The sequence below is a fragment of the Brienomyrus brachyistius genome, chromosome 11, assembly GCF_023856365.1.
Source record: "Brienomyrus brachyistius isolate T26 chromosome 11, BBRACH_0.4, whole genome shotgun sequence".
Lineage (NCBI taxonomy): Eukaryota > Metazoa > Chordata > Actinopteri > Osteoglossiformes > Mormyridae > Brienomyrus > Brienomyrus brachyistius.
In genome coordinates this window covers 1,735,785-1,750,055 of record NC_064543.1, presented here as the reverse complement: position 1 = coordinate 1,750,055, position 14,271 = coordinate 1,735,785, and the positions used below count along the sequence as shown (strand labels likewise).

The 14,271-nt window shown below is 47.7% G+C and overlaps 1 protein-coding gene across 2 annotated transcripts in view; it reads left to right on the top strand.

Moving 5' to 3' along the window:
* Nucleotides 1–6,528, top strand: part of LOC125751388 (uveal autoantigen with coiled-coil domains and ankyrin repeats protein-like) — a 30,304-nt gene extending 23,776 nt beyond the window's left edge. For both annotated transcript variants that reach the window (XM_049030108.1, XM_049030110.1), the window contains exons 16-19: nucleotides 484–3,186; nucleotides 3,431–3,583; nucleotides 4,615–4,680; nucleotides 4,824–6,528. In XM_049030108.1, the coding sequence (XP_048886065.1) occupies nucleotides 484–3,186; nucleotides 3,431–3,583; nucleotides 4,615–4,680; nucleotides 4,824–4,895 (2,994 nt within the window). In that variant the 3' untranslated portion in view covers nucleotides 4,896–6,528. The remainder of the gene's footprint in view (nucleotides 1–483; nucleotides 3,187–3,430; nucleotides 3,584–4,614; nucleotides 4,681–4,823) is intronic.
* The last annotated feature ends 7,743 nt before the right edge of the window (nucleotides 6,529–14,271 follow it).

The window sequence follows — 14,271 nt, the reverse complement described above, 5'->3', positions numbered from 1 at the left end:
CACCTCAGTCTTGTTCAGTTTAGCCACACCCATTACACTGACCTAAGTGTGGCATGTACTCGCATGAAATCTGCGTGAATAACTGCTCACATCAGCTCGCTTCTAACATTCTGTGTTTCTGTAATGACGTCAGTGGATCTGAAGTTTCGCAGAATGCTGCCCACCTATTTCCCTGACCTCTGCTGTCTTGGCATATGACTGGATAAGCTGTGGAATTGTTTTCCAGCATTAGCTATTTTGCCCCCATGAAATTTTAAATGTCAGATTGTAACCTAAGCTTAATCTGCATGGGTATTTTGACTGTTTGGGCTTTTTACATTGAAGTGAGTTTCTGACTGTTACCCCTGTTAGTTCAGCACACGTTCATGGACTTAAATGACTTGATAAGCTTTTGAGTGGGACCCTGACCTGCTTGCTTGAAGCCTCGACAACTGTGTGTCTGCAAGTTGTTCTTCACGTCTGATGGTTCTATTCTCACCACAGATCCTACAATCCCCTACGCCACTGCACTCCTTGTCGCGGCCGCTGGACTTCTTGCTGGCGGGGTCAGTCCCAGGAGGGGAGGTGGAGGCGTTGAGGGAGGACCTGGAGGCGACCAGAAAGAGGCAGGAGTCTGCAGAACAGGAAGTCTCTCGGTTACGGGCGGCGCTTGACTGTAAGAGCAGGGAGTTTGAGGAGCTGGCGCGAGACCGCGATGCGGAGAAGCGAAACTCGGAGCGGCAGGTGCAGGAGCTGGAGCAGGCCCTGAGCGACGTGCAGAAGCGCATGCTGGATTCTGAGGCTAAGGTGAAGCAGCTGCAGACACACGTGGTGGCTATGAAGGAGCACCTGAACAGCCAGGTGGTAGACGACCTAAGGGCCCAACTTAAGGATGTCAAAGGCAAGTATGAAGGGGCATCCACGGAGGTCGGCCGGCTTCGCAACCATCTGAAGCAGAGCGAGAAGGCCTTGGAGGAGTATAAGAAGAGCGAGGGCCTGCTTGCTGACGAGAGTGAGAATCTTACAAAGGAGTTGGAGAAATCCAAGGTGGAGCGAGAAGAGATGACCTTGACGTTGATGGACATGGAGTCCCTGATGAAGGAGATGGAAGTCAGGCAGGCATCCATGGTTTTGGGGGAGAAGTTTGACAACATGAAGAATCTTCTCACTAATGCGGTGGATGAGAAGGAGAAGCAGTTGGCGGAGCTGAGGGAGGATTACGACCGGGTGCTGGAGGAAGTGGCAGAGCTGCACCGGGAGCTGGATGGTCAGAAGACCAATGCTGAGAGGACCATCCTTCTGCAGGAGCACGAGAAAGTGAGGGTCGCGCTGGAGGATCAGAACGTGGCTTTGAAGAAGAAGCTGGCAGATGTGACCTCTAAGAGTCAGGCACTTATCTGGGAGGTGGAGGAAGGGGAGAAGGAGAAGGGAATCCTCAGGGGGCGTGTTCAGGATCTGACCAAGAAGATGCAGGCGCAGTTCGTGCCCCTCAAGTCCCATGAGGATATGAAGAGATCTTTGAACCACACCATAGAAGACTTGAGCAGGCAGCTGGCAGAAGGGGAGCAGAAGAGAAGCCGTGATGAAGCGGAGCTTCAGAAACTGGAATTTGAGAGGTCAACACTGTGTGAGAACGTCAACAATCTACAGAGCCAGTATGTCCCCCGGGAGAAGTTCAATCAGGAAGTTGGCAGCCTGATCTCTCGAAAGGAAGACACAGAGAAGGAGCTGGCAGAGGTTCGAACAAAGTGTCAGGACAAGGAGAAAGAGCTGGAGAAGGTGGTGGCCGACTACACATCCCTGAAGCAGAGTTTGGAGGGGGAGTACGTGCCAAGGGCTGAGCACGAGAGGGTGAAAACTGAACTGAGTGCTGCTTTGGGTGAAATGAAGGCAGGAAGCTGTGATTTGGAGAAACGGGTCAAGGAAGGAGAGGAAGAGCTGCGGCGGGCGAAGGAGAGAAGTGAAATGTTGAGCAAAAAGCTGCAGGGTGCCCAGACTACACTGGAAAAGGATTATGTCAGTTTTAAAGAGTATGAGGAAATGAGGAGCAGGTTGGCTGGCGAGGTCTCTGAGGTGGAGCGCAGGGCAAAGGAGGCACAGGTGAAGTACCAGTGTGCGCAGGAGGAAATCGAGAGGCTTCATAAGGAGATGGAAGAGCAGAAGAGAGAGCTGGATATGATTCAGGAGGCCATCCAGTCAAGGTTTGTCTCAAAGACTGTCATTGAGGAAAAAGAGAAGTCATTCAAGTCCACCTTGAAGGACTTAACTGAACAGCTGGAAGAGATGCGGGAGAGATACAGCCATGTGGAGAAGGAGGGAGAATGTCACAAGCAGGAGAAGGAGAAGCTGCAAGTGGAGATGAAGTCAGTGCAGGGGAGGCTTGAGATGGGATTTGTTCCCACTGAAAAGTACCAGGAGGTGGAGGGCAGGATGAAGGAGCTAAGCCAAGCGCTGCAGGATGTGCAGCAGCAGCACCAGGATGTAACGATGCAGAAGAACAAGCTGGAGGAGCAGACTGCTGAGAGAGACGCTGCGATCCAAGCCCTGCAGCGCAAGATGGACACAGAGTATGTGCCTTCGGAGAAGTTTGAGGCCATGCAGCAGTCATTGCGTGGCACCCTGCAGCAGGTGCAGCAGGAATGCGAGCATGTGTCCGAGGCCTATCGGCACGAAATGGGCAGGGCGAATGCCCTGGAGGAGGGATTGAAAGCCCACAGCCAAGACACCGCCCTACTTACAGAGCTCCTTACCTGTAAGGAGGCTCTGCAGCAAGAGGTGGCCAAGCTCAGGCTGGCGCTGCGTGAGGAGCAGGAGAGTTCTGCACAGAAAGCTGATGATGTGACCTCCCTCCAGGGTGAGCTCCTCAGGGCCACACAGGCCCTAGAGGAGCTCCAGAGCCAGGGCACCAGTGAGATGGCTGTAGTCCATGCCGAGAAGCAGAGGTTTGAGGAGAAGGCTGTGGGCTTGGAGGAGCAGCTGTCGAGTTTGACGAGGCAGTGTGAGGACTTGTACAGAGAAGCTGTTCAGGCTAAGGAGGGGGAGAGCAGGGCGAGGTCCGAGACGGAGACCTTTCAGGTTAAGAGCTTGTCCATCGAGAACGAGATCAAAGAGCTGAAGAAGAGGTACGACGACTCCCTCAGCACTATAGAAGACCTGCAGAAGAGAATCCAGACGTCCTCAGAGCAAACAGAAATTAAAGATAAGAAGGTAGATGATTTTATATGAAATGACCACTGAGTTGTAGCTGGGTACCATGGTGTGTAGTACTCCACACAAATACCACAATAAATAAAAAATACCAGAAATTTTGTCCCTCAAATACTGGCCTTTAGGAAGTTTTCCCGGTTGCTTGGTCCTGGTTTAATGTCCAGGGTTAAGTTTCGCTTTCAGATTCAGTCTCCGCCGCCTTGCGCACTGCCCTGGCCACCAACAGCTGCATGCGTGTTTTCAGATCACAGAGCTGCTGACAGACGTGGAGCGGCTGAAGCAGGCTCTGAACAGGCTCTCCCAGCTGGCCTACGCGGGCAGCACTCCCAACAAGAGGCAGACGCAGCACGTGGACACACTCCAGGCCCAGATCAAGGGCCTACAGCAGCAGCTGGCTGTGAGTGTGCCGGTCACTGGGAAGGCCAGTGTGATGGGGGAGGGGGGGTCTTCTCCTAGGGGAGTTGATTTGGGATATGGCTGTAAATGTTTCCTTGGAATATCGGTTTTCAGTTGGGGTAGTGGCTGGATGCCCCTTTCGTACAAATGGTTGGATTCATCATCTTGCTGCTTCTACCCTTGGTATAATTGGGTGTGATATGTATATAGAGAACACAATGATAAGCTTATATCTATTTTTCGTTTTTAATGTATTTTGCATGAACCGCATGAGGCTGCTGTCAGTTGCATTTAATATTCTCTTTGATAATCTGAAATACGATGCACCAAACAGTTGATGTTAGAAAAGAAATGGTGCTGCTTGATTGGCCCTTGGAATGTGCTTTCAGGAATGTTCCCCCTGCCAATTAACGTCCTCACCTCAAAGTCATTTTTGCGAAAAAGGGAGGAAACGGTGTGGAACGTTTCACTCTGGTCCGCTGTGTGGATGGCTCTGCTGGGGCATCCCTGCTCTCTGCGGTTTGCTGGGGTCACACGAGACCCCAGCTGGCTTCCTGCAGGGGCTGCCCTCAGCCGGCCTGACTTGTGCCTTGAAGTGGCATCACAGCAGCATATATAATTAAAGTGCTATGTTTGAGTTTGTATTACTGTACGCTTACGTTTAAATGAAAATCAGTGATACTTAGGAGATGTTTCTCATCCCTTTGTCGTTTCTATGGAGTGAGGCTCTCACCTCTGTCCTACATGGCGCTTGACGTAATGCCGGTCCCCTCAGTAAGCGGCATGTAGTCCCAAAAGTTTTTTAACTTTGCCAAACATACTACGAAACTGTCAAGGTATGGAATGCAGGGCTTTGTAGAACTTTCCGTTTTCATGCTTTGATCGTGATCAGTGAACTTTCCAATTTTATGCTTTGATAGTGATCAGTGATCCAGTGATCAGTGAATGTACCTGACCTGCCAGTTGGGGGCGATGTAGAGCCATCGTGTGCCGTCTCTGCTTAGTGCCGCTTTGTCTCCTTTCTCCGCATAGGATGCCGAGAGGCAGCACAGGGAAGTGGTGTCCATATACAGAACTCATCTCCTAAGCGCGGCGCAGGTATGACATCGGCGAGCTCTCCGCCTGTCCGTCATCTCCCGTAGGATTGTGGGGGGTCCGCGGTAAAGGCCTCCAATGGCCACCAGCGGTGCAGCAGGCCGCCGACGTGGCGCTGGCAGGCCTAACAGGCGCTCTCTCCGCAGGGCCACATGGATGCAGATGTCCAGGCGGCACTGCTGCAGATCATCCGCATGAGGCAGCAGTTCGTCTGCTGATTGCTCTGCTCGAGAGGCACTTCCCTGAGTGCTGTTGACAAGCCGAAACCCCCCCCCCCACCGTGCGCCCGGAGCGCCTCGCCAGCCAATCAGAATGTCTCCTTAGCTTCTGTGTATACTACACTGTCCTGTTCAGGTGAACCGATATCCTGTGACCGAGGCTGTGCTGAGAAGCTAAATCAGCTTGACTTAGGCTGTTCTTCCCACTAACTTCCATTTCCTGTTTATCTGAAGATTCCTTTTACATGTAAGCTGTCATTTCAGGACTAGCGGGCCACTTTATATGGATTTAATAAGAACGTCTGTGTCTGCAGGACACAAGCTTGATATAAAAGTCTGTTTTTTTTTTTTTTTGCTGCTGGACAAAAACTTGTGAAGAGCCAGACAGTCAGGGGTTTGACCTTGTGATTTCAAAGTATAATGTTTGCCTTAAATGCTTCTGACTGAAAGGAACCGAACTTGTTTTCCTCTGAATGTCTGTGTGATCTGAAGGTCTTGGCAGTGAACCCAAACTATAGCCCAGTCCTGCTAGGTGTGTATTCATACAATGCGGAGGTAAGGTCCGTCAGCCTCACGGAGTCTCCGGTCACTGTTGTGCTGGTAATTTAATCTGATGCCCGTTTCTGCAGAACCTCCAGCACCCTCTGGGTGTCTGGGCTGTAATATTCATTCCCCCATTGAAGCTGCTGTCTTCTTTCTGTGAACTTTGCGGAGCCTCTGTATTTAATACTGTATCTGGCTCACTGAAAGCTAAGAGTGTGCCTTCCTTGAGGGGCGGGGCCAGCGTTCCCACGGCAGCACTGTACACTGCACTGCCTCTGGTTGTAGCGAGACTGCCCCCTTGTGGTGTGGCTTGGCTGGCCAAGTTACCTGTGTAATTATTACTAGCTTTTAATTTTCTAGTTTATAATGGATTTGAGATTCAATATGACTTTTGTGCATTTTAACAGATATATATATATATATATATTTTTCGATAATTGCTTTGTAATACTTTTGATTAATAAACACGCATTGAGCAGGGCTGGAGTCTGCTGACACGATGCTGCAGGCCATATTCTTCAAGCTGTGTCACAGGTGTAGGATCTACACCTCCATTCTCAGTTTTTTCTAAAAAGCCTTTTTCGTTTAGCTTTCATGGATGTTGTAAATCCATTGCTGGTTTTTGTTTAATTTTTAAATGTATGTTTAAAAAACAGGCGAGGATGTTGCAGTGAAGCAAATGCTTGATAATTCTGCCCCCTAGTGTCACACTGTGGGAAGTGTATGCATACCTATTTAATATTGCTGTTTAAAACACTACTAAAATAAGTGTGGAAGAGGTCTGTGTAAAAATGTGAAATTTTTAATATGCTAATATAAGGGTGATTTCAAGAAACTTGGTAATATTAATAAAATTGTTACCTCTTATGTTACTGCAGTTCTACAGCCATGTTGAAGTTAATATACATTTTGCCATTTTTTTCTCCTAACCAGATCTACTTTATCCATAATTTAAGTATCAAGTATATTTACCATTGAACCCAAGTTAAAGTATCCAAACATCTTCACAATATACATTTTTAGCAAGGCCTACTTTTTTTTTTTTTGCCAGTTGTTCGTACTGATTTTAATAAAAGTGCCTGTTTTAGAACAGTGTGTGTCTGTTTCATGCAGTAGCATTTTAGTTTCTGCGGTTTTGTCATTCATAGCCGATTTTATGACTGCATGAAGCCGGGGGACGGTGGAGGGCGATTGCATGGATGAGAAGCATCTACATGAAGTTGCTTTGACTTTGTCCCTTCGTTTGCCAAGGGTACATTTTTATATCCACAACTCGCATGCATCTTCTGCTCATCTTAATCTTCAATCGTCACGCACTGAAAAGGAAACGGCCCATTTTAGCTCTTCAAGAAGTGGAGTTTCTCCCCCATATAAATCGTTTGCACCATAATTATTGTGAATTTGAGTTTTTTTTTGTCCTTTTGTCAAGTGGCTGTGGTAACTATGGATACGTGGAATGAAATAGCAGCAAGATCTTGGCAAAGGGCGCTGTGAGCATTCACAGCTAACGACGATGAAGATGAATTCAGCTATGCTGAGATCGCTGGTGTCATCAGCGTCTCAGAAACGGCCACCTTCCTGGCGTTCTTGCTGAGCACCATAACCTATATTCAAGAAACATCCAGTTATATTAATAGGTGTTTCCAGAGAATGAATCTGAAAAAAATATACCCATGAAATGTGTTGAAAGAGGGTTATGTTAAAGGGAGTCATTAGGCTCTGAGCGAATGGAGATACAGGGGCTTTGAAATCAGTGATTGGGTACGAGGAACAAAGGCAGGGCTCAGCTTGCGGCCAGGTTCTCCTCCTCACTCACATGGTTCCCCGGTTCTATGCTTGCATGTGGTTCGAGTTTAAATTCCATCAAAGGAGGAATAAGCCCAGATCCAGGGCCAAGATATTTTCTCCTAACATTTATTGATTTGTGCGACTTCTTGCTTTGTGTCATTTTATTATTATCTTTTCAAATCCTTCAGATCCACGGTATTCAAACATCGTTTTCATAAAAAGTCAGGAAGATTTAGGAGACATCAGGTCAGAATATGCATGGAAATGAATCCCTTACTTGACTGAATCCCCTTTGTCTGGCCAAATTCATTGCTGGTTCCCTTTGAAATTAGCTGTTTAAATAGTTACATAAAAAAAAATAATAAAAGTAGTACTACTATATATTTATGTATCAGTAAATGAAAGCCTTCTGGTAGAAGCTGTGTGACTAATAGCACCGACAGCTGGAGTAAAGCTGTTTAAACATACTAAGAAAAGCTTACATGCCATGCTGGAGCTGACGTCAGGCCGACCTGCAGCTGACGTCAGGCCGACCTGCAGCTGACGTCAGGCCGACCTGCAGCTGACGTCAGGCCGACCTGCAGCTGATGTGACCCCTAACCCTGCCTGCACGTCGGCGCTCTCGCCGGTTTCCTCCTCCGGCCGGCGGAGCTGATTAGGCCGCCTCAGGTCTTGCTTTTCACTGGACAGATCCAGAATGCTTGGGTTTTGTTTAAAGGAAAAGCCCCACCTTCCTGAATTTTATTACTCTGTTATTTGTGGTCTGCTCTGTATAAGCTGTTCTCAGCAATTATGGTAAATACAATTCAATCTGTTAAGAGATTTTCCTTTAATCTGATTTCCAGGGCTGTAACAAGGAACAGATGCGCGTCTTGGTTTTTCTCAAAGCGTTAATCATCCCTTGTAGGATCACAGGACCGTGATGCTGCTTAACAGCCCCCTTACAGAACCCCCCCCCGCCCCCCCATGCTTTTACGCAGTTTCTTACCTCTCTAATTCTGCCCTCGTACAATAACACGACATCGTGAGAGCGGGATTTAACACGCATGACTTTGGACACGGATCCTCAAAACGCCTCTCCTGCTTGTCACCCCCTTGTTTTCGATCGCTGTTGCCGTCCCCCCGTGTGCCACCCCCCCATGTCAGTAATGGGCCGTTAGGCAGCACATGGACGGGGCACCGCTGGGCCCCTCATTAGTCCTTTGAGGGCGAGAGTTGGGGTGTGTGGGGCATCTCCTGACCTCCGCAGCTTGCTTTGCAGAGTTGAAACACTTTGTTGCTTCAATAAAGTTCATTTATAGTATAATCAGGCTCTGGAGAACATCTGGTGCTGATTTGAGCTGGATGGATCCAGCATGGCCCCCGCTTGCCCTGTGTGCCTCTCATCCTGCTCTGAGCTGTGTTTTCACACACCTGTGAGAGAGAGCGCCGCTTTTCATTTCCCGAGACTTACTCCTGGTCTTGGGAGCAGGGCTGTGGGTCAGATCAGAGAGCCCGCCCCCCCCAGGCCCACCAGAGACAGAGTTTAGGCCCAAGAGGGGCCCAGATATCCGCCAGCCGGGATTATGAACTTGTGCCAAAGTAAATACAAATATATACATGACTGACTCTTTACCTGCCAGCTGACATGCAAACCGTCCTCACAGGGTCAGTGTTTCCCCAGTGGGTCTAACTACAGCAAAAAGCAGTTTTGCAAGATGGACCTTTTCTTGAAACTCAGTTAAAGAGTGAACACTGCATCTCCCAAAGCCAACAGCACTCCTTACCCCTGAAGGGCACTTCATCGTCCCTCAAAAGCTTAGCTAGGAACAGAGAACTCCCAATCCATGCTTCCCAGGATGCTGCCTGCTGTGTCCTCTGCCTCCTCTCCCGTATGTGCAGGACGCCTCTCGGTCGCCATGATGCCCGGACTGCTTACCAGCCGCGAGGGACTCGCATGGAAGGGATTCCCCCAGATCCTCTCTGCGACCCACAAATCTGGTTTCACCGTAACATTAAATCTGCTTGGCTGTAAGTCCCATTGGTGCAGAATTGCTGATGAACAGGAGGTAATGCCCCAGGTCTGTATTTAATCCTTACGTCTGAGGCCCCCCTACCCGAAAATTTCAGCATTGTTCCCTCCCCATGCATGCTGCCGCCTTTACAGGGAACCTCTGTGTGCTCTTTGAAAGGGTTTAATTGCATGCTGGGGGGCAGAGTGGCCAAAACCAGCCCGTTGTAATTATAAGCACTACTCACCCTCGACCCCTGTATACAAAAAAATAGTATTTCTAATCCTTAAATTTACTTTAAAAGAGTATTTGGCAACAGGTACATTTTTATAATTAAATCAGGTGTGTAATTATTCAGTACTCCTGAGCACAAGCCCATCAACCATCGCACCCTGTGACTAAACACTGGGAGGCACTTAGTGCTGTAGTTAAGAAGGATGGCTCTTTAATTCCAGCACTGCTGGTTCGAAGCCCAAGAGGTTTCTTGTCCTGAGCTGAAGATCCAGCTGTAGAATCTGCCTAAAAACCATAAGCTGGTTTGAATGGAAACAGCCATGGACTAGAATAAGCTCCACAACACAGGCAATAGTCCCCCCCCACCTCCACTGCCCCCACCGCTTCAGTCGCCACGCGGGTCACTTCCTCTTTTAGTCTTCCCAGGACAAACGGTAGCCAGTGATGGCAGAGATGAGAGGGTGTCCCAGGGCCGCCCGGGTTTCCTGGGTTCACACAGCGTCTTTGAAACCATCCATGTCGTATGGTAGCATTTTTCACCGGGTGGGTTTCAACCAAAGCTGCTTCCTCCCACCCATCTGCCTCGTTGAGACATGTTGCATTCTGGGTAATCCTGGAGCGGCATTTGGAAACACTGTCTCAACAAATCACTGAATGAATTTGCCTTCCTCCTTAGCAGGCAGTGGCTAAGGGCTGAGGAGTCTCTTGTTCCGAGGATGCAGTGAATCACAGGAAAGTTCTGCCTGGGTGAGTAGATGGTATGTTACCTGTGAAAATGCGATAACGTCCTCTTGAGGGTAATTGATTATACAGAGTTGTAGTATGTAAACAAACTAAGCAAATAGACTAAAATGGAAGACATCTCATAAGTTAATATTTTACTGAGACACTGTAATCTCTAACCTTAAATAAACAAAATTATGGTATGAAAAGGCAAAGAAGCAAATCTTTGTTAATCAAACCTAGTTTCTTTGCTTACAAAAGGCAATGTGGGAAGGCGTGTGTATCGCAGATGTGGGTTTTTGCCTGTTCCCTTCTGAATGATATTTTTTATGACTGCATCATCTTAAAGCATCTTGAACCTTAGAGCTGCAGTATTTTCAAAGGAAATCAATCTTAACTGAGAGTGATATGTTGATGTGAGTGGCTGCTTTCTTTATAGGGAATGAGCTGCAGAATCTCCTTGAATCTCATTCTGAAATAATATTATACGTATATAACCGTACAATATTGTATTAGTCTTCAGAATTAGTGTTCTTTAAATGTCAAAGTATTCATATCAGGATTGGAGATGTGTGGGTTTTAAATTTGCCCATATTGAGCTTAGAATCTTTTATCGAAATCAGGTTGGAATTTCACTGGAGTAATTCAGGTGAAGTACTTCGGTCAAGGGCACTAGAGAGGAGCCCCTTCAGGGACCAGAACCAGCACCCATCATATTACCAGTCCTTAACCTCTGACACCTGCTGATTCATGTCAAAAACACAGAGTTACCATGTCTCTGGGCGAATTCCGAACTGGAGACCGAGCTCCGGGGGGTGGGCGTAACGCGGAGCGCCCCCTACTGGACCTGCTTTGGCCACCATCATCCTGTCCGCCCAGTGCCACACAGCCGCAGCTGTCCGTCCAACACTCTGCTGAGGAACGCGCTGACATCACCACGGCCATAATGCCTCTAATCGCTCATTCTGGAAAAGGCTACACAAAATAGATTTTTAATTGTACCTATTGAGAGTTACCTAAAATAAATGGAATTACCTTTAAAAAAATAGGTTTCTGCCTTTTGATGTGCCAGCAAAGGGGTAAAAGGCTCTCAACCAGGTCCTCTTGAATTTTAATTAAATTACCTACTTTTCCTTCCTCATTAGTCTCAGTGTGGAGGTAATACCTTTTAATATGGCTTTAAAAACTGATTTAATCTGCCCTCTTTCATCTCATCTTTTCCTGAGTTTTGCATCGCTGTGATCCCCAGTCCTGTCTGCCTTTGATTGCACCTTTGTGCTATAAATCTGTCTTTGAATTAAAATGCAAATTCCCTGATTAGCAATTTCCTAATTCCACCTTATGTACGGCAGCCCAGCCTATGGGGAGTGTCATTATTCCTCTGATTTGATTTATTATCATTATATATTTTTTCTAACGGACAAATCAAGGGCTCCTGCAGCAGAGGGAGGATCTGCCTCCTCTCTGAAAGGGCAACCTTATACCTTTCAACCTTGTCTCCAGGCAAAATCAAAGAGAAATATTTATAAATCATCTGCACAACAAATATTAAGCAGCCCTGCACGTCATTGCCGATAGCCCTGCACTCAAATCCCTGTTGCACAAAAGCTCTAATAATTGCCCTGACTTTTGGTGTAAGTGTCTCATACAAAGGAATCTCCTGCATCCTGCCCCCCCCCCCCCCCCCCATTTATTCATAAGTAATATGAATCTTGTTTTTGATGGTGTTCTGTAACACCGTCTTGAATGTGCTCACAGGGTGCAGTGTGTTCAGGGCAGGATCACTACTGCAGATGTGAAATGAAGTGATGTCTTCACTTCTGCTTGTTGTGATGTGATGTGATGTGTTGTGTTGAGGCTGTCATGCGTGTTGATGAGGGTAAATCATTCCAGATGGGAGAAAACACCATTATGCTTAACTTTTAGCAATGCTGGAGCGTCGTCGGCACTGCATGGTCCTTAACGCTCGTCCTGCACCTCTGCTCCCAGTGTGGTGCTTTCTGTTGGAGGGTGAGGTCTTCTCTGAAAGTACAGCCTACTATTTCGGGGCCCTGCATTCTGTGCCGCTGGGCAGCATCAGGGTCCGATCTCCCTTCGCTGGGCAGAAACCTGAATCTTAACTGATAAGTTCTCTCCTGACACATTTTTTATGGTGGAAATGCCAGTAGTATTGTTAATTGACGAGTGTCACAGAGAATATCATCTGTGTGCCTAACAATTAACAGTTAAAATTAAGACAACAATGTCGTTTTTTTTGTTATCTTCATAGTGTGTGGCAAGGTCCCTCTGGCCGTTACTTATCGCTGTGTGTGTGTGTGCGTGTGTGTATATGTGTGTGTGTGTATGTGTGTGTGTGTGTGTGTGCGTGTGTGTGCTTGTACATTTTTTTCATTCACCACAAGAATGACCTCAGTTTTCTAATGATCTGTGAATGCAGTCAATAAACTAAAAATGTTTTTAGTTTTTATACTGATGGTTAAGGTTAGGGCTGGGTTGGGGTTAAGGTCGTCATGGTAGGGTTACAGTTTTCCTTATAGAAGTGAATGGAGAGTCCCCACAAAGATATAATTACAAACCTGTGTGTGTGTGTGTGTGTGTGTTGCTTGTTGTCCACATGTCATGTGACTTTCCTCAGGCAGCTCCGGTGTCGTCCTGTGCGCTGTGTCAGTGTCCTGTGATGGACCAGCATCCTGTCCCCTGCCTTGTGACCCCCCACCCCCCAGAGTGAATATCTGGTTAAATTTTCACAACTTCTGCCAAGAAAAGATTTTGACAGAAATGTAAAATCGGCGTGCAGTAAACGGCATGGTCGACAGGCACTTTGTCACCGCGGTAAATTAATAAAAATTCAGCTCGTAATATCCGTCACCTCTGTGCTCCGCTGCCATTGTGCAGTAATTACCATACCAGCACATTCGATTAAGTATTCACCATGTAATGTCTCATTAGGTTCTGCAGTTTAAGTGCTTTAGGTGTGCCGCTGATAGGCTATAATCGCTATAGCCATTCGTATTGAATTATTGCCCGAGGCAACCAATGTCTAATCTACTTTGATTATACCACAGAATTATCCATCAGCTACGGTGAACCCTTTCAAATCAACTCCCTAACGAGATCCGGGGACCAAATGCTTTCCGGCACTTGGAGGAAGACAAACGGTGTTTGCAGTTCCCCTGCAGTCCAGCAGGGGGCAGGCTTAGATAGCGCTTGCTTCAACCGCGCAGCAGCACGCGGCCACAAAGAAGCACTGGGGCTTGTAAAAGCGTCCCACAGCGCAGCCGGTATTTTGATCGTTGTGGTGAAAGACGTGGGAAATGCTGCTGGCGGCCGTAGCGCAGGCCTCGCAAGCCGGCTGCCTCCTGCATCTTTCGTCCTGTTTATTGCGTGACGAGCTTCTTTCTTGGCCTTTGTCAGGATTCTTTTATAGTCATTAAAGATTGTAGAATGTGAATCCCACTTTAACAATGGCTTCAACAGCGAGGGCGGGGGGGGGGGGGCATTACCCTTAGACTTAGAGAGAGTTTTTAAACAGTGTTTTGTCACCAAAGCCCTGTTTTGACGGGAGAGGAAGTCACAGATCAAGGTCCAATGGAGTTATTTTTAGTTTATTTAGTTTATTTTTGGTAATTGCTGGGTAATTGGACAGAAAGCAAGACGCAGTCGCCTGTATTGTTGCCCAACAAGATGAGTCTCCAAAATCAGGCTAATTTTAATGTGCTGCGGCGTCTTTTTTCATACAGTGGCTGAAATGTGGGCGACAGAGTGGAGTGACGTCTGCAGGCTGAGAGCGACTCCCCTTGACCACAAAGGCAGCCCCTGTTCCCTCTGGCCCTGCCTGTCAGCAGGGCTGCCTCTCGCTTCCTGCCCGCCAGCGTAGAGGAAGCGGTTTGGGGCAGGATGGCGGCCCGGCCAACCAGAGTGGAGCGCCGCCCACAGTTTGAGGTTTTGCTTCCCTGGAAACCTTGGCTAATTTGTACCGTCTCTCCCACCATATAAATATCCTCCGGGGAGGTGGTGTTTTTGCCTGGGGGAGGGCGGGCCTGCAGGCGGGGATCGCTCTGGGCTCTGTGCGGCTATGTTGTACAGTTGCTGCTGTA